This window comes from Jaculus jaculus, chromosome 9 (genome assembly GCF_020740685.1).
Source record: "Jaculus jaculus isolate mJacJac1 chromosome 9, mJacJac1.mat.Y.cur, whole genome shotgun sequence".
In the NCBI taxonomy this organism is placed as follows: domain Eukaryota; kingdom Metazoa; phylum Chordata; class Mammalia; order Rodentia; family Dipodidae; genus Jaculus; species Jaculus jaculus.
Genome location: NC_059110.1, coordinates 29,045,582 through 29,064,802, shown reverse-complemented (window position 1 = coordinate 29,064,802; position 19,221 = coordinate 29,045,582). Strand labels below are relative to the sequence as shown.

The 19,221-nt window shown below is 44.3% G+C and overlaps 1 protein-coding gene across 1 annotated transcript in view; it reads right to left on the bottom strand.

Moving 5' to 3' along the window:
* Map7 (microtubule associated protein 7) overlaps nt 1-18,944 on the bottom strand; it is a 156,250-nt gene extending 137,306 nt beyond the window's left edge. Inside the window, exons 1-2 of the mRNA XM_045159255.1 lie at nt 18,822-18,944; nt 18,291-18,430 (exon numbers count right to left, since the gene is read on the bottom strand). Coding sequence (XP_045015190.1) covers nt 18,291-18,423 — 133 coding nt within the window. The 5' untranslated portion in view covers nt 18,424-18,430; nt 18,822-18,944. The remainder of the gene's footprint in view (nt 1-18,290; nt 18,431-18,821) is intronic.
* Between the last annotated feature and the right edge of the window lie 277 nt (nt 18,945-19,221).

The following is a 19,221-nucleotide window of genomic DNA, read 5'->3' as shown; positions in this document are numbered from 1 at the left end:
AGCTTAACCTCCTGTATTCTTTCTGTCCCTGCCCACCTGCCAGGAGCGACGCTGGCAAAAGGAGAAGGGGGAGGAGGAGGAGGGGGAGGAGGAGGAGGAGGAAGCCGCCTGAAGGGAAACCTCAAGTCCCAAGTCTACAAACTAGAGGCACTGTTTGTTTCAAACAGGGAACCTGAAAGCCGGCTCCACGGGAAATGTGGGGGAAAAGTGTCCCCTGGCAAAGTGGGGCCACTGGTTTCTTCTGCCATGTCGCCAGCACCTCACCAGAAGAACAAGTGAGACCCAATTGCTGATGCGGTGGGTTCTCCTGCCTTCCTCCAGGGGAAAGACACCTCAACATCGGTTATTAAAAAGAATGCATTTTAGGGGCTGGAGAGGTGGCTCAGTGGTTAAAGGTGCATGCTTGTAAAGCCTGACAATTTTCTAGTACCCGCAAAACCAGGTGCACAAAGCAGAGCATGCGCCTAGAATTCGTTTGAAGAGGCTGGAGGTCCTGGTGCCCATACTCACTCTTTCTCTGTCTGCCTCTCTCCCCCTCTCTCACATAAATGAAAAAAAAAAAATTTAGGCTGGAGAGATGGCTTAGCGGTTAAGCGCTTGCCTGTGAAGCCTAAGGACCCCGGTTCGAGGCTCGGTTCCCCAGGTCCCACGTTAGCCAGATGCACAAGGGGGCACACGCGTCTGGAGTTCGTTTGCAGAGGCTGGAAGCCCTGGCGCGCCCATTCTCTCTCTCTCCCTCTATCTGTCTTTCTCTCTGTGTCTGTCGCTCTCAAATAAATAAATAAAAATTAAAAAAAAATCTTTAAGAATGTACTTTAATCAGTGTCTAATTTTGTTCATTAAAACTAATTACTGGGCTAGAGGGATGGCTTAGCAGTTAAGGAGTTTGCCTGCAAAGCCAAAGGACCCAGGTTTGATTCCCCAGGACCCATGTTAGTCAGATGCATAAAGGGGGCATATGTGTCTGCAGTTCATTTGCAGTGGCTGGAGGCCCTGGCATGCCCATTTATTCTCTCTCTCTTTCTCTGTCAAATAAGTAAAAATAGGGGAGGGGATATGATGGAGAGTGGAATTTCAAAGGGAAAAGTGGGAGGAGGGAGGGAATTACAATGGGATATTGTTTGTAATTATGGAAGTTGTCAAAAAATTTAAAATTTAACTTTAAAAAAAATTACTGCCAGGTGTGGTGGTACAAACCTTCAAACACTGGGAGGCTGAAGTAGGAGGACTGCTATGAGTTCAAGGCCAGCGTGAGACTACATAGTGAATTCCAGGTCAGCCTGGGCTAACGTGATACCCTACCTAGGGGGAAAAAAAGCCAGCCAAATGTGATGTGTCATGCCTATAATCCAGTGAGGCTGAGGTAGGAGGATCACTGTGATTTAAAGGCCAGCTTGGGTTACAAAGTGAATTCCAGGTCAGCATAGGATAGAGGGATACCCTACATCAAAAAACAAAAAGACCCAAATATCATTTTATGCCCATCCAATTCATGAGAATCAAAGAGTATCAGGATAGCAAGTCTAAGTGGGGATTTGAGGACCCTCATAAATTACAGAAGGGAGTATGCTAACAAAACTGTTTCGGACAGCAAGTTGGCACATAAGAATGCATGTGCCACTCATTTCCAGGAATATACCCTGGGAACCTGGTACATATGCCCAAAAAGAAATCTATGAAAGTTTACTGCACAGAGATTACAGCAGTAATAAGACAAAACTGTGATCAACTTCTCTATAAACTGGGAACTACAAATAAGTTATGGTAAAGTCATATTACAGAAGTCTCCAGCAGTTAAGCAATTTAAAACTTGTGTATATGGGTGCAAAACAAGGCTGCAAACTGATGTAGTTGTGTGACACAAACAAATGCCAAATCAAATACAAATAATATATTATTCATATATGTTTACATGTAGCCGAGGTATAGAAATGAACTGAAAGGAAATATATTAGCTCCCTGAGATAAGGAATGGGGGAGGGAAGGTCAGACTGTGGAAGGGTACAGGGAAAACTATGATACTAGCTATTATATATTATATGCATTTCCCTATATTCATATATGCTATATATGAATATAACATCTTTTAGTGAAAATGCTTAAAGTATGTTTAAATGTTCTTCTTCTAGACCATAAGTATATAGCTATTTCTTATGTTAGCCTTCTTTCCTTTTTGTTTAGCTAATTATTTTTAATGTATTATAATTAAGGCTAAAACAAATAATAAGATACAGATTGAGTATCCCTATCACTCAAAACAAAAGCAAGGGCTGGAGAGATGCCTTAAGGAGCTTGCCTGTGTAGCCTAAGGACCCATGTTTGACTCCCCAGATCCCACATAAACCAGATGCATGCACAAGGTTGCACATGTGCCCAAGGTGGCCCACATATCTGGAGTTCAATTATGGTGGCTGGAAGACCTGTTGTGCCAATTTGTCTCCCTTTCATAAAAAAGGCCAGTCTGTTGGCCTTGTCTCAATAAAATAAAATAAAATAACAACCCCCCTCCAAAAAAAACACCCTAAAAGCAAGACAACAACAACAACAACAAACCCTCAAAACCAAAAACACAAAACAGAAAAAATCCAAACTGGAATCTGAAATGCAGAGCATGGTACTTAAAAAAGGTCTGGACTTCAAAGTGGGTACTGATTTTAGATTTTCAGATTAGGGTTGCTGAGTCAGTAAAATCTATTCTAATATCCCCACATCAGAAAAACTCCAAAACTGGAAAACACCAATGGTCCTGAGCACTTCACGTAAGGGGAACTCAATCTTCAGTGAACGGAAAAAGATTCATAACTTTATAAGACAGTAGTCCCCTCCTGAGCATTTAGAACTCAGCTATACCTTATAAAACCCATCTTTGTCTCCTCATTAACGTGAGACGTGGTAGTGTGCACCTGTAAGCCTAGTGGCCCATCTACGGCAAAAGGGGAGGTGGAAGGCAGGAGCATCCTCCCAAGGGCATGCAGTGTGCATTACATTGGCAAGCTGCCATATGCTGTTTAAAGAGAGCATAGCCCCTCCCCCTCATGTACCCAAGCACATTACAGCCCAGGCGCTGGAAACACTGCACCCTGGAGAGCAGACGGAAGGTAAACCATTCCCTGGACTGTCTGTCTCATGTCTCTCCAGATCTGATGGCTTGAGCAGAGTTTATCCCATGGTAGAAAAATGCCCGTGGTGGGAACTGCTAATTGGAAGTGTCACCTGGGAGTATGGGAACGTCAATTGGGATCTCTCTCTCTCTCTTTTGTTGTTATTTTTATTTATTTATTTAGTTATTTAAGAGCGAAAGACAGAGAGAAAGAGGCAGAGAGAGAGAGAGAGAGAGAATGAGTGCGCCAGAGCCTCCAGACACTGCAAAGGAGCTCCAGACGCGTGCACCCCCTTGTGCATCTGGCTAACGTGGGTCCTGGGGAACTGAGCCTCTAACCGGAGTCCTTAGGCTTCACAGGCAAGCCTTTAACCATCTCTCCAGCCCTCTTTTTTTTTTTTTGTAGTGCATCCCCTGTCATTTCTGGTGGGTGGTGTTCAGTGCTCAGCTTGATGTGTTAGTCTTTATCTGCTACTTGTCATTTTTCTTTTACATTGGTTTGCTGTATCCGTGATAAACACACTCATTTGAAACTGACAGAACAGCCACTATACAGCGTTTTCCAGATGAAACAGCTTGTTGGTCAGAGCTTGGCATAGACAACAGTAAACAGTAAGAGCCCCTGCCTCAAACAAGGTGGAAGGTGAGGGCTGACAGCTGAAGGTGTCATTTGTAGCAGCAAGAGGCCCTGCTGCACATACACACATGCATGCAAATTTTTTAAAACAAAATCCAATATGGCACAGACAGGCTTTATAACTGAGAAGAAGGAAAAATTAAGTAATTTAAAATGTGGTACACGGGCTGGGGAAGTGGCTCAGTGGTTAAAGATGTTTGCTTGCATAGCCTGACAGCCTGGGCTCAATTCCTCAGTACCCATTTAAAAGCAAGATGCACAAAGTGGCACATGCATCTGGTATTTGTTTGCAGTGGCAAGAGGCCCTGGTGTATCTATATACGTTGTGTTCTCTATTTCTCAAATAAATTAATAATTTTAAAAAATGTGATCCATGTAACCATAATATTTTTCTATGATGGAGGAAAAGTATAATTAGAATATTGCATATAGTCAGGTATAGTGGCACATTCCTGTAATCCTAGCAGTGAGAGGCTGGGACAGGAGGATCCTGGATGGAGAGTTTGAGGGAAAACTTTGTATAAAGCAAGACCCTGACTCAAAATAATAATAAAGAAAAAATATCATCTATTGGCACCATCATACTTTACCTCAAAGAACTTTTTTTTTTTTTTTTTTGGTTTTTCGAGGTAGGGTCTCACTCTGGTCCAGGCTGACCTGGAATTAACTCTGTCATCTCAGGGTGGCCTTGAACTCATGGCAATCCTCCTACCTCTGCCTCCCAAATGCTGGGATTAAAGGCGTGCACCACCACACCCGGCTTCAGAGAACTTTTTATAAACATGTCATACCAAACCAAATAATTGTTTAAAAAATATATAACATAACGCCCCAACCACCTTCCCAAAGCTTCCACAAATACAAATATTTATAAGTACATTTAAGCTTTGAGAAATTTTTGTTTTCACAAAATTAATATATAGAAACAAGAGAATTCTTTGTCTTATTGCTGAATGTTATATTAAATAAAAATTTCAAAGTAAATTTCCAAGATTGCTTTCCCACAATACTTTTTAACAGAATAGCCTCAACTCAGTATTTCTTGCCACTAATATGTACATTATTTTAATGTATAGTTGAACATTATAATTGAGAACTGACATAAAAAAGATACTGTGGTAATCAAGAACACTTATAACAAGGGCACAGGCATGGTAGTAGTTTAAAGTTTGGGAAATTTCTCACACCAGTAAGAAATTCTTTTGCTGGAATGTCTGCCCTTCCGATCCTAGAACTGAGAGCAGGGTCTCCTCAGTGCTGGAACTGGCGCAGTCTAAGCTGTGTAGGTCCACGGATTACTGTTTCTCCAAGGGTTTCCTTCTCTGACAAGAACTGTGGCATAAATCTCCAAAGCCGAGTAAGACAGAATGTGGGGGGGCTAAAAGCCTCTTGCTCCCCTCTTGCTCCAAAGTGAGGGTGAGAGAGAGATACTGCTTTGAGCTAAAGTGTACTTTAGGGTTCATCCTTGTGAAAGGTCTTGAAGAACACCTCACCACCAGACTTCTGCTCTAGACCTCTCTTGACCAAACAGGAGACCCAAAAGAAAGGAGAAGAGGAGAGACTAGGGGATGGTGGTGGCCATGAATTTGTCTAAGGCCGTAATGACTTCAACTTTTCTCACAGACCAAATACATGTTTCTTTTCACTTGTTTCAAACCTCCTAATCTCTTGAAAGTGTTAGCTGCTGAACTGAGAAGACACTGCAAATATCATTTGCTAGTTTCCACACTGGTCCGCTGTGCATAATTATAGACACATTTTGCCAATCATGGCACCTCATCCTTCACAACCTATGACACCAGTCTTACTGTTTCCTTTGATTTATGTGTGAAGCAAAGGAGACAATGAAATACTAAGGACTCTGCCTGGAGCTTATTGTTAGGAGGTGGCAAAATTGGCTCTGGAGTCCAAGTTTTAATTCTTACATCACACTGCCCTGCCTCCAAGAGACCATGATGCACTGCTCAGGTACAAGCCGTTCACTCAGCATTCACTTTGGCATACAACCACGATTTGAATTTCAGTGACACTCCCAGGACATTACAACCTCACTTGCCCATGTCACCAGTCAGAAAGCTTGCTTTTCACCAGTGACCATATTTTCCCAGTCCTGTTACAGTGTGAGAGGACTCGGGCACCACTGTTTTAAGGAGACCAGCATCAGAATTAGGACGAGCACATTACTTTCCTCGATCTGCTAACTTATCAGACATCGAGTCTGAAGTCTGAAGTGCCTCGCTGCGCACACCTAACCATCATGGCTTCACGCCGCATCTCAGGACCCCAAGCGAGGAAGTGATATGATCTCAACGCTACAGTCGCGATGAACCATCAACACTGACCCAGGACAGGTTTGTTTGTTTTTTTTTGGAGGGGGGGTGAACTTTCACACCAAACATCATAAGTAAATTTGAAAGATAAAATACATAGGAAAGTGTAGGAAAACTGAAACAGCCACATAGGCAGCTAAGAAACTTCCTATTACCCAAGTTGCTAAGGTGTACCTAAGTACAGAAATCCAGCGCAGGTTTCTGCGAATGACTTAGTGGGCCCTCTCAGTAGTGATTAGTACGTACTAGAAGAAAGGCATTGGAGAAACCCCAACAGCCTGACCTAAAGCTCTGCTTTCTGAACAGATCAACTGAAGCAATAATGGTCCTTAGCCTTTCCCCGTGAAGTAAGCAGATATCGACCAGTAGCTAGGTTAACTCTCTTGTGAAGCATCTGCAGATGTAGTGACCCCCACAAAACAGCAGAAACTTCTCTGCAGCCTTCAATTAACTTTTTCTCTTATTTATAATCCTCACCGAACATACCATGTCGCTGGCCCCATACCTAGTATAATTATCCTTTAACAGTCAGGATTTAGTTAAATTCACTGTCAAGTGAGCCAACAGTCCTTTCAAATACTACCTTGCTTTTGTAAAAGTCATATTAAATAGAAGCAGAAGTTTCTTCTTCCTATTAATATCTACTTTTCTCTTCACTAAAGAGAATGAATTATAATTTAGAGCCCAATTTAATATTTCCTCAGTATTCTCAGAAAAGTGGCTAAAAGTGTCAGATGAGGAGGAGGAGGTAGAGTGGAAGAGAGGGGAAACCACGAGACAGGGGGCAGGGCCGCAGGCAGCTTGGTTTTACCTCTGTGCATTCAGACTCAGCAGCTCTAAAGAAGAAACAGGCAGGCTATCGTGAGACACTCAGGGCTGGCAAGAAAGGCATAGATGCTGACGTGGCTACCTGTGAGCTCCAGACTGAGAAAAGGCCAGTGAGTTGGGAGAGGACATGAGAACAGATGTGACCTGGGGGCCATGCAGGGAATTATGGCTCCCAAGATGTGAGGCTCTAGTGCAGGCAGGACCGTGAGTTCCTATATGTGGACACAGAGCACACTGCCCAGCACAGGGCAGACACAGGGGTACTTGCTGAAGCTCAAGTCTGTGGGTGCCTTGGGGGATGGCTGAGTCCCCACATAGCTCTCCACTGCCTGCAGGCTAAGTGGGGCTGAAGTGAAGGCAGGGCAGCTGCAAAGTAGATGTATATACCATTGAAAGTTACAATGGTGGATTCTGAAGTTACTTGGATTGAGAGAAAAGGTATCAAGTTGGTTGGTGACTGGTAGTATTGATTAAACGGCAACTTCAGAGTTTTCTTCATAACTCATGCCACTGTTAACGTCACAGCATTCTGAACTAGCAGGTAGGGAAGGGGAAGCTGTGGGGTACTGACCGCCACCCCTTGCAAACCAGACAAGGATTCCGCATGCAGAGTCACAGAGGGTTCAGGAGTGACACATTCCTAAAAGAAACCATGACTCCATGGAGAGCCCAGGGTGAGGTCTCAGCTGCTGCTTTGCGTCTTTACAATGCTGACTGAAAGGTCTTTCTACCAAAAACCTGTTTTTCTAGGTCTTAAAAAACATCTGATGCAGAGATGGCATTATAAGAGAAGCATAAAGGGAAACTTCTGAGGATGGCTTAAAGAGATGCACTGACATGGGCGGGGACCAGAGCAAATCTGACTCCTGTACCCATCTGACTTCTCTAAATTAGCAACAGCTCTAGGGCTCTTTGCAAGATTTTCCTAACCCACAGAAGGGTTGGTGGGAGTGGGAAATGCTACTAGTCAAAGAACTCAGGGGGTGTTTACATCACTGAGGATTTCTTACATAATTTTCCCGAGTACAACATATGCTTTGCAATGGTGATAGTGAATTTCAATTGCTCAGGAGGAAAGCATGTGTACACTAATAATACTTCAAACATCTCTAACAACTACATACCACAAACTCAAAATGAGCATTTCATAATTCACTCCAGTGCTTAAGGAAATATGAAGGTAAAAAGTTCTAGAATAGTCTTGTACTGGAATTTGACTCAAGTAGGTCACTGTAGACTTGCCAGGTCATAATGTCTAGTTGAAATCCAACAAGTCATCTCCACATGAAGGCTTGTGGGCAAAGGTCTTTAATACGAAAGTCACAGTTGTAGCACTGGACAGGGTGATGGTCAATCAGATATCCCTAGGCCCTTGGCAGATTCAGAACAAAGTTCAGGGTCCTGGGATGTTCAAGCCAGTAGAGTTAGCATTCCCTGATGGACTGCTTTCCCTCATCCCCTGGCCGATGGGGTCAGTATATTGCCTCTAATCTACACCCTGCAGGATCTAGATGTGTGCTTCTGCATCTGATCAGCCCCTGTGAGTATCTGAAAAGCACTTCTATCAAGGCCTTGATTTAAAAAAAAGGGGGGGGGTGTTTCAGGCTGGAGAGACGGCTTAGTGGTTAAGACACTTGCCTGCAAAGCCTAAGGACCCAGGTTTGATTCTCCAGGTCCCATGTAAGCCAGATGCACAAGATATCACATGCATCTTGAGTTTGTATGCAATGGCTAGAAGCCCTAGTGAGCCCATTCTCTCTCCCCCTCCCCGCCCCCATCTCTAGAAAATAATTTTTTTTTTTCTAAAAAAGGGAGTGTTTCAACTCGAAAGCTGGACTACAAGTTCTAGGACATGAATGTAAAATTATGCTGGGTAGGTTCCTGTCAATATTTTTAAAAGCTGTGATACCCATTCATACAGCCAACATTTAGAGAGCCTCAACTATACAATGGCCTTTGCAGAAGGGTGCTAGGGCATGGTGTGAATCCAACAGACACACTGAAAGCCCTCTCCCGAGCTGAGGAGAGAGACGCCAAACAGCCATTCAGCAAATAAATACATAACTTAAGATCTGACTGAAGCAAAAGAAGGCAAGTGCATGATCTTAGCCAAGAACCTGGAACCTGTGTTGGGGACATAGCCTGAGGGAAACGATGTATAAACTGAAGGTCAAGTCCAGTGGATCAGGGACAGCAGGTGGAGAAAGGAGAAGCCACAGAGGGTCACATCAGCAGAGGGAGGAGCTCTACCCAAGAGCCAGATGGTATGCAGTGCTCTGGGATTACAAGGGCTGGCTGGCACATATGTTTGATGACAGCAGCATACAATATCTACTTTGGTGATTTTAACCACCAGGAGAATTTGTAGTACTTAAAACTACCACAGAGAAAGAAGTACTGAAGGAAAAGACAGACATTAACCACACTGAGAACAAGCATTTGTAATTGATCCCACTGGGGAAAAATGTCCTACAAGCCTAGGGCATTCCCATCAAGCAGTGTGCCACCATCAGCTGGGGAAGGAGATTAGCAAGGTTTAAAAATTTTTTATTTGAGACAGAGTGGGGAGGTGTCAGAACGTGAGAAAGAGAGAATGGGGACACCAGGGCCTCTAGCCACTGCAAACGAACCCTAGATGCATGCAGCACGATGTGCATCTAGCTAACGTGGGACCTGGAGATTTGAAACTGAGTCCTTAGGCTTTGCAGGCAAGTGCCTTAACCGCTAAGCCATCTCTCCAGCCCAACTTGCAAGTTTTAAGAAAAAAAAAAAAAATCCTCTTGAAACAGAGCCCAAGATGGCAGAAAATGGCATTATTCCCTGATTAAGAAAAACCGAAAATTTTCCATTTAATTCTCAAGAATTGAAAGTACACTCCCTGAATGATATTTGAAATAACAAGTGAGATGATCTGACTTAATTGCAATGTATTTCCTTCATTAAGCACAACCAAATTACAGGGTATCGCATGAGTAACCTACCTGACATTTAATACTTTATTTTTTGTTTGTTTGACATCTAATACTTTCGATCCACATGAATAAGCACAGAACAAGGATCTAATCACATAGGCCTATCACCGGGAAGGACTACAAGGACTCAGAAGAGAGGCAACACTTCTACATATTTTCATCATTCAGAAAGGAAGTTAGGATAAAGGTAGCAAATTCAACTAGAGGAGGCATCTCTAAACAGACAGACTGAGCAGAGTCCTGGAAGATACACCAAGCCGGACGGTGGTCCTGCAAGGCCACTCCCCATTACAACATGTCAGAAGTGAACAGAAAAGATGACCATGTTCTTACAAATTACCATTAATATAATGATCATTTGAGTGCTTACATATTTTCCCTAGTCCTCACCAGTACCTAAGGGTAATTTTATTAATTTTATATCACAGATGTGAAACAGGCTTGGAAAGGATGAAGAAGCCCACTTCCTGTGCTGTGCTTTTTCCTAAATATCACAGACTTTCACAAAAACCTAGCCTGAATTCTAACAGTGGCTCACTTGGACCTCAGCACTTGTCATCACGGCTATGCTATTTTTAGCATAGTGCTTTCCTGCCATTAGAAAGTACTATGATCCTTACAGGGGTGAGCCCTGAAGTTCTACTTCTATAGAGGGACTGGAGCAACTACATCAAGGGGAAGCTTCTTTTGAAGATGCATTTTTACGCTACATTATTCAGGAAGGTTATGAAGAGGGCTGGTAAAAGTCATAGCTATCTAGCCCAACTCTACGCTATCTCTTGTACTTGTCTCCCGAGTTGACACAACCTTATTGGGCAGAGGTGGCACCAGCCTCCACACCGTTCTTCCACACTGTTCCTCCCAATCATGGCTTTCAGACAGATTCTGCTGAGCACTCTTACTTTAACATCTTGCTCTTGCTGTCTCAGGCCTGGGGTTTTAATTAGGATGAATCTAGGCCTCCAAGTGATTTAAAGACCAAAACTAAGAAAATAAATCTCCCTGGTCTATACTCCTAAACTCCATTCTCCCTCCACAGTAAGACCTGGGGCTATAAATTTTTTATGTCTTGCCTTACTAATAAATGACAGACTGAAAAATAAATGGACTTCCATTTTGTGGTCAGTCTAAATGTAGAACAGTGTTCGGTAAACGCTTCAAATACAATGTCTTATGAGCATCTGTGATACACTGTGGGCCTCTGCAACTGGATCTAGACTGCAGTGGGGTTATTATTTGCCTGTTCAAGTTTAACACAAAGTAGATCTCAAATAAGCTGGGCTCTTCCTACATGCCCACAAGATCTGAACATTAAAGTAAACTATCAGGAAAATCACCTTGCTTGCTATTAAGGTGTTTGTTCCTGCTATGTAGAAAATGTGGGCAAGGTTCGAAGTAGTGGTCCATGCCTATAATCTTAGCATGTGGGAGGCTGTCATGAGGGTGCAAAGTTTGAGTTTAGTCTGGACTGTGAAATCCTGCCTCAGAAAATAAAAACAGAATACTCAGTAAAAACAAAGTAAAGTTACTCTTTTGCGATACACTGGTATCAGTGGAAATGCATACTCATTTAAAATGCAGATTATACCCTTCCAACAAATAATGTCTAAGAGTTAACAGCTAGGAATTTCTAAGCCAATATTTTATAGTGCTTGGTTCCTCTTTCATCCACATCAATTATAGTTTCTTTTCAAGGTTTCTGGTTTTTCTTTTAAAAAATTCTGTGTGTGGCTAGGTGTGGTGGCTGGGGCACACGCCTTTAATCCCAGCACTCAGGAGACAGAGGTAGGAGGATCTCAGTGAGTTCAAGGCCATCCAGAGACTACATAGTGAATTCCAGGTCAACCTGGGCTACAGTGAGAAGACCCTACCTTGAAAAAACAAAAAACAAAAAAAGGTGTGTGTGTGTGTGTGTGTGTGTGTGTGTGTGTGTGTGTGTGTGTGTGTGTGTTGCATGCATAAGCGCCGCGAGCAAGCACACACTGGTCATCTCTCTACTGCTCTGCTGCCTCGTTTCCCTGAGTCAGTCTCTCACTGACTCTGGAGCTCCCTGTTGCTAGTTAGACAACAGACCAGCAAAGCCCAGTGATACTCCTCTCTCCACCCGTCAGCGCGCTGGGGTTACAGGCAGGCATGGCTTTTTATACGGGTGCTGGGGGTCAAGTGCAAGTCCTCACGTTTGAGCAGAAAGTACTCTTCACGCCGGGCGTGGTGGCGCACGCCTTTAATCCCAGCACTCGGGAGGAAGAGGTAGGAGGATCACGGTGAGTTCGAGGCCAGCCTGAGACCCCATAGTGAAATCCAGGTTAGCCCGAGCTACAGTGAGACCCTACCTTGAAAACTAAAAAAATAAAAAAAAAAAAAAAAAAGAAAGTACTCTTACCACTGAGCTATCTCCCCAGACTCCCAATGACAGCTTTTCAAACAGTCACACCATTTTAAGCCTGTTAATTTTTTGTTGTTGTTTTGAGGTAGGGTTTCACTTTATCTCAGGCTGACCTGGAATTCACTCAGTAATATCAGGGTGGCCTTGAACTCATGGTGATCCTCCTACCTCTGCCTCCCCAGTGCTGGGATAAAGGCGTGCGCCACCACGCCTGCTGCCTGTTAATTTTTTGTAGCAAGAAGATTCCGTTTTACCTAATACCTCACTTTACAAAACACACACACACACACACACACACACACACACACACACACACACACGTACATGCTGAGCCAGGACTTTGCTTATAGTGATACATAGAATATTTTTACTCATGTTTTTATTTTTATTGATGTTCACTTCCCAACATCCTTTGTTCATTTTGTTTATATAAATTTTGAATAATATATTTAGGGCCTCTTTAGCAAAAAAAAGTTATGTTATCAATTTGACACCAATATATCTTCCTTATAATAGGGATCTTTGAAACTAGTGTCCTTGGCTGGGTGTGGTAGCACATGCCCTTATTAATCCCAGCACTCAGGAGGTAGGAGGACTGCTGGGAGTTCAAGGCCACCCTGAGACTACATTGTGAATTCCAGGTCCGCCTGAGCTAGAGCAAGACCCTACCTTGAATAAAAAACAAAAAGAGTGTTCTTCCAGAATATGCTTTTGCCTCACTAACTGCTAAATTCTTCTGCTAAAATCTTTTGCCTGGTCTTGAACTGGTGCCCGTAAGGATACTGGGAACAGACGATGGCCCATGCCCTCCAGAACAAAGAAGGAAAGAAGCTGAGAGGTGTGTGAGAATGGCTCCCGAGTGGCATTCACACGTCTGTCATAAGACTCCTCTCAGAAAACAAAGACTCGGGACTATCAAGCGGACATGATGGTTGCTAGATGGTCACCCATCCCACAGGAACACAAACGGTAGGCGGCAGATTATGTTTCATTTGGAAACTTTAACTGTTAGAAAGTCTACCTTTATAGTGAATAAGCCAAAAGAAAAACACTCTCCTCGGGCTCTACAAATACATTTCCACGACAAAGGGTGGGAGGGAAGCACAAGTTTCTCCTAACCCCTGTCCTGATTTCAAGTGTTTCATTCGAGTTTAATCTGTGGACAGCTAACAAAAAGGGCAGAAAGCATCAGTAACCTTGATATGAACAAAGTGGTCAGTTACAGCCACTTTGTAAATATACGCCTTCAATTCTCCACCCCCCTCAAAAATGGTCAACAGAATAACAAAAGCATAACAAAATGATGTCAAAGACTGAGACCCTATTGCATCAGTGCAGGGAGGAGCACAATGTGATTAACAGAGCAGACAGAAGCACTTTCAGTAGTTCCCTTGGAAGGGGAATTCTATTATCATCAACATTTCCTCTTCTACCCTCCCCCCCTTTTTTTGAGGCAGGGTTTCACCCTAGCCCAAGCTGACCTGGAATTCACTATGTAGACTTAGGGTGGCCTTGAACTCACTGTGATCCTCCTAACCTCTGCTTCCCGAGTGTTGGGATTAAAGATGTGCGCCATCACAGCCGGCTCACTGCCAACATTTCTTAGAATGTCTGTTAGACCTTTAGAGCCTATGGAGGCCATTTTCACAAGTGAAATTTTCTCATTTACATAAAGGCGGAGTCCAGGCCCTTCTGCTCCAGGTCTAGAGAAAGGAGGGCTGTGTGCAGAGCCTGTCTTCAGTCTGAGGACAGGAGTCGGGGAGCTAAAGAGCTCAGTGAGGGGCTGCCAATCTGCCGCAGAACAGGAAAGCTTTGAGTGACAGGGGAGGAGTTCTAGAAGGGGTAACAGGGGATGTCTGCAGTACAGGGCAGGGCAGGGCAGGACATGTAATCTGATTTTCAACCATGAGTTGGAGCATACAGGTGGAGAAGAGGGTGGAGGGAAGACCAGGAGAAGGCCACCGAGGCACAAGGAGCAAAAAGGGACAGAGAAATGCATTTTGGTGCAATCAGAACATCCAGTGGCGAGAGTGGAAGGAGGGGAGCATCATGGGTAGTCCAGGTTCCACATTAAAAGCATGGACTTATATTTTAGGTCAGAGGTGTCAGAAGCAAATGACTATAGGCACAGTAACGTAGACGGCCGAGGCAGGCGAGATGGAGCAGACTTTGGCCGGGGTTCCTGAGGCATGGCCCCTCGGCATGGCAGCACTGCTCAGCTCTAGCTAAGTGTTGGCATGAAGAAACATAGCCTGGTGTCCTTTGATTTTTCAAGAAGCCAAAGTCCAGATTATTATTATTATTTTTTTTTTTAAGAAAACTCTCTAAATGTTGGCTTATTGAAAACAAACTTCAGGGAGCCCATGACAACACCTAAAGATCAACCACGGCTGGAAGGTTCCGTTAGGATACCTGCCCGAGGGAGACCGTTTTGGAGCATGACTGGAAAGCCAAAGGGTAAAAGCAGAAGGCCATCACCTGTCCTGTGTTCGTCTTTTAAGGCTGATAGAAAACATGGTGTGGGAATGTGTGTGGAGAACCGCGTGTCAAGCAGCTGCCCTACATTCTTTTTCTTTTTTTTTTTTTTTGAGGTGGTTTTCACTCTAGCCCAGGCTGACCTAGTATGTAGTCTCAGGGTGGCCTTGAACTCACAGTGATCCTCCTACCTCTGCCTCCTGAGTGCAGGGATTAAAGGTGTGAGCTGCCACGCCCAGCTTGCCCTATGTTCTTGCCTTGGGCCCTGTGTGAGCTTCTAAGCTCAGCAGATGTTTGGGAGAGAACAGCATGGGGGCCTCTACTGTCCGCCTTCTGCTCCAGTTAGAAAGTGGAAGCTAAAAGCTTCATCTTTGGCATGGACCCGCCATTTCTGCCATGCCTGTCCTCTTTCCCCTTCTCCTCACTTCAATCTATCCACATATGCCTGTCTTCTTCCACTAGACAATGAACACTTCCAAGAGCAAAATGCACGTCAACTACCTTTATATCAAAAGCGCTTAGAGGACACCGGGCCGGAATAACCTGCCACGGAATGCGCATGTAATGAAAGTTTTTTTTAGGGAGAAAAATATATTACTTATTAATAATCACACTGCACTCAGCAAGGTTCAGAAAGCAAATTTGCCTTGAAACCTATGCAAGAGCATTTAGTTACTGCAGTAATTTAATCAAGCTCAGCTGGATAGGTCTGAGGCCAGCACAGACAGGCTCAGGATGTAGACAGAGGTATAAAGCCAGCATCACAAGCCCAGTTCATGCCTACTTATCACTTACAATTTTATGTTAATAAAGTAAGGCATGTGATACATGCCAGTTCCATAGACCAGCACTGCTTGACTGGTCTTAGCCTACTAACTAACCAAATTCTGTCTCACCCAACCAGGTAATTCTGATGCCACTGTCCGGGAGTCTAGATGGCAGCCGCAACATCCATTTCTAAGTGCTTGGTGGTTACTCAATAATATGTATACCTGGAAAGATGTTGCTCCTGTCCAACTCAGGGTAATCCTTCACAGAAGTTCTCGGCTTAACGTACTTAGATAGCAAGGATTTTTTTTTTTATTGCTGAAAATGGCAGGGGAAAACAATTAAGCATGTAAATCAGGTTTGTACACAAGGTTAAATATAGTTAGTCAATCAGGCCATGGAGTGGGCAGAAGACAAAAATTTGATTGCTTATCAACAGTCACACATAAAAGATAAGCTGCATGCCACCTTGTTCAGGTGTTTTGGAAATAGAAGCCCCATGAAAAGTTGCAAAACATGGGGGAGGCAATAGTGACTGGTATGGAATAACAAATGGAAGAAAAAAAACCAAACTGTGTACAAATCCAAGCCAGCACACAGAGAAGAGGATGTGTGCTTCATGATGCACTTGCTTTTAAATTTCTTCCTTTTTTAAAAGTTTTTCTTTTCTGGTGGGAGGTGCATTGTTTGTTTTTCTTGAGACAGGTCCTCATGTGGGCAAGACTAGCCTGGAACTCCTGATCTTCCTGCTTCTACCTCAAGATCCAAGTACACCTGATATCAGGAAGCAGTCAGACCCGACAAAACAGGGATGACACAAATACAGGAGGCCGCGGTTCTACAGTGCTGTCTGATAAGGCAGCCACACATGGGCGCTTCCGTTTAAATGAACTAAAAATAGTGAATCACATTCTCAGCTGTACTAGCCATGTTTCACGTGCTCTGCGGCCACATGTGGCTATGGCGGTCTCCTGGAGAAACGTACGTTTCTGCCATTTCCCTGTTAAACAGAGCTAGACCATTCATGTTGCTCAGACAGGCCTGATGAGAAATTCAGAATCAAAGCAAAACCATTTCATTTATCCAGCGTAACACTTATCAAATCAGATTTCTGGGGGTGTCTAGAAGCTCTGGTCATCTGTGTGTGGATGCTCTCCGCCTCCCCACATTATAGTGAGGCAGGGATGGAAGGGGAAAGCAGTAGGGATCAGACAATGGCTTAATTTAAGATTCTTGGTGCACAGACTGCCAACAACAAACACGTTTTTAGAAGTATCAACTTTTCCTGCTTTTCCCTTCCTTTAAATAAAATGCCAAAATTCTACTTGAAAAGGAAATGAAAACTAACAACAACAAAAAGATAGGAATTCTAGAAAATTACGAAGGACAAATGGATAGGTATTCTAAACAATTCAAGGACATGCAGGGAGTCACAAATCAAAGCTGTTTCAGACCATTCACCGTGGGAACATTTCAACACATCAGCATTCATTTCAAAAGTTACTGACTTCTCAGAGAGCGGATGATTTGCTGCTATTGACAATGTAAAGCAGTGCGTTTCCACTGAGAGCAGCACACACACTAACCCACGGGCAAACGCAAGAAGCACACATCCCCTTCCCTTCAGAGCGCTGTCCGATTCTGAGGTCACCCTGTCCTCAGATAGAAGCCCTGACAATAAATGCGAATCAATGACCTCAACCACAGCGGTAACTCTACTTATTACAGACTGTGTGTTTTTTTAAAAAAGGTAAAAACATACTTTTGGGTTTAAAGTAGACCATTTCAATTGTACTTAACACAAGCAAACCATGATTCATTCACGAACCAGGAACGAGAAGAAAATAGCAGTCTTGAGACACTGGACTCTATTTAAACACTCATTCTTCACCGCTTCAATATTTGCTGCTATGTTGCCATGCTAGCTCTCTAAACCACACTTAGGGAAACTTGATATGTCAGCATGAGAATAATCTGATACAAGCTAAAATTTAATCAGCTCACAAAAACAACAGGATTGGTAACTTGGCTGTTTAAGAGAACAGCTCATGTATTTTGGGGAAGAAGATTGCAGAAATTAAGATGCTGGAAAACTTAAAATTGCAAGCCTGAAAGCCCTTCTTCAAAAATGCACGAGGTTACTATGATAATGACAGTGCCGGGAAGAGCGGCTGTGAGACCATGCTCAGCCGAGGCCCTATGGGGACTCCAGGAGCTGGGCCAGGGCCGCTGTACTTCATCAGCGGGAGAGAACACCAGACAGACTTCTGCCTGCTGTACCCAGCACACTTCCACAGCTAGCCCAGCACGGAGCAGCAGAGTCACTGGCAAAGTTCTAAGACCCACACTCTTCTCCTTGCTCCCAGCTGTGCCCCCTGCAGTGCCCACAGGCCTTGCCTTTCTGCCTCCACTCCCAGCCTTTCTCAGTAACAGACGCGGCAGCTGCACCCCGCTCTCACCTACACCGCTTTAACCCGCAACAGGAACCTACTCCACGGAAGTGAGTGGAAATCATCGGCTGGACCTCAGGAAGGCGAAGGAGGCTATGTTCCCTTAAACCTGATTAGTCAAATTTCTTCCAATTAACGTAGAGTCACAGCCCCTGTTTAAGTGACAATTAAAGACTTCCAGGACAAGAAAGCAGAAATGATGGTGTGTGTACCCCAGCAAGCTGTGCTAGGTCACGAGACCCCACAGAGCAGGCACCGAGGACAGTTCAGAGGTGTGCTGTGGGCACAGTGTGGAAAGCAGGGCTGGATCCAGCTCCTACCAAAGGGTAGGGCTAAAAGCATACCTTTCGGTCTTCTGGAATTTCCATTCTTTTGCTGTTCATCTTCCTCATTAATGGTGAATAAACCAAGGGGAACTGGCCTTGCACTGGTCTTCTTCAGTCTCTCTTGTCGGATAGCTGTAGCTGAGCCAGGCATACTGCTGCTACTTGTGTTTTAATAATTATATTAAAAATATATGCTTATGTAATTGTAGCTCTCAGGAAGCTGCTAGTTCCTAAGCTGCCGGTTCATTTGAGCACTTGTAATAGATCCCCTATGGGTAAACAGTGTGCAAACAGCTGACAGATAGTACCAGCTACTTGGCAACTGAGGCCCTGCAGATACCCCTCACCTAGCAGCAGCCCCCTCCCACCTACTCCCTCCACAGGCACAGGAGCTGGTGAGTAAACACTCTCACACACGCACACATGTGCGTGTACGTCACACACACACACACACACACACACACACACACACACACAGACAAACACACGGCTTCCAGAAAGGCTATTAAAGGCATGCAGATTCAAACATCTCCCTCTCCACTGCCTAACCTGTGCAATCAGATCCCAGCTTCTCCTTCCTGCTGCGGCACTTTTCCCAATCTTCTTCCTGCTACTGCTCAGTGAAACATTCAGCGCACAGCAGAGGGGAAAAGATGACACGCTGCCTGCCGCAAACAGTTGCCCTGACAACCCTGACATACCCTAATCAAGGAGGCCCGGGAGCGGCTCCATCTCCTGCTGCCCACGGGATGCTGTGTCTAGGAAGTTGGCAGCAGAGGGTTAGTGACAGTGGGAGCCAGCAGGGCAGCTCCCTCTTCCTCTTAGTGGCAGAGCGGCAGGGTGGGAGGAGGAGGAGGAGGAGAAACCGAGTTTTGCCTGCTCAAGCGGCAGCTGACTCAGAAAGGGCTCTGTAAGGAGAGACGGGCTCAGGACAGGAAAGCCTTTCTGG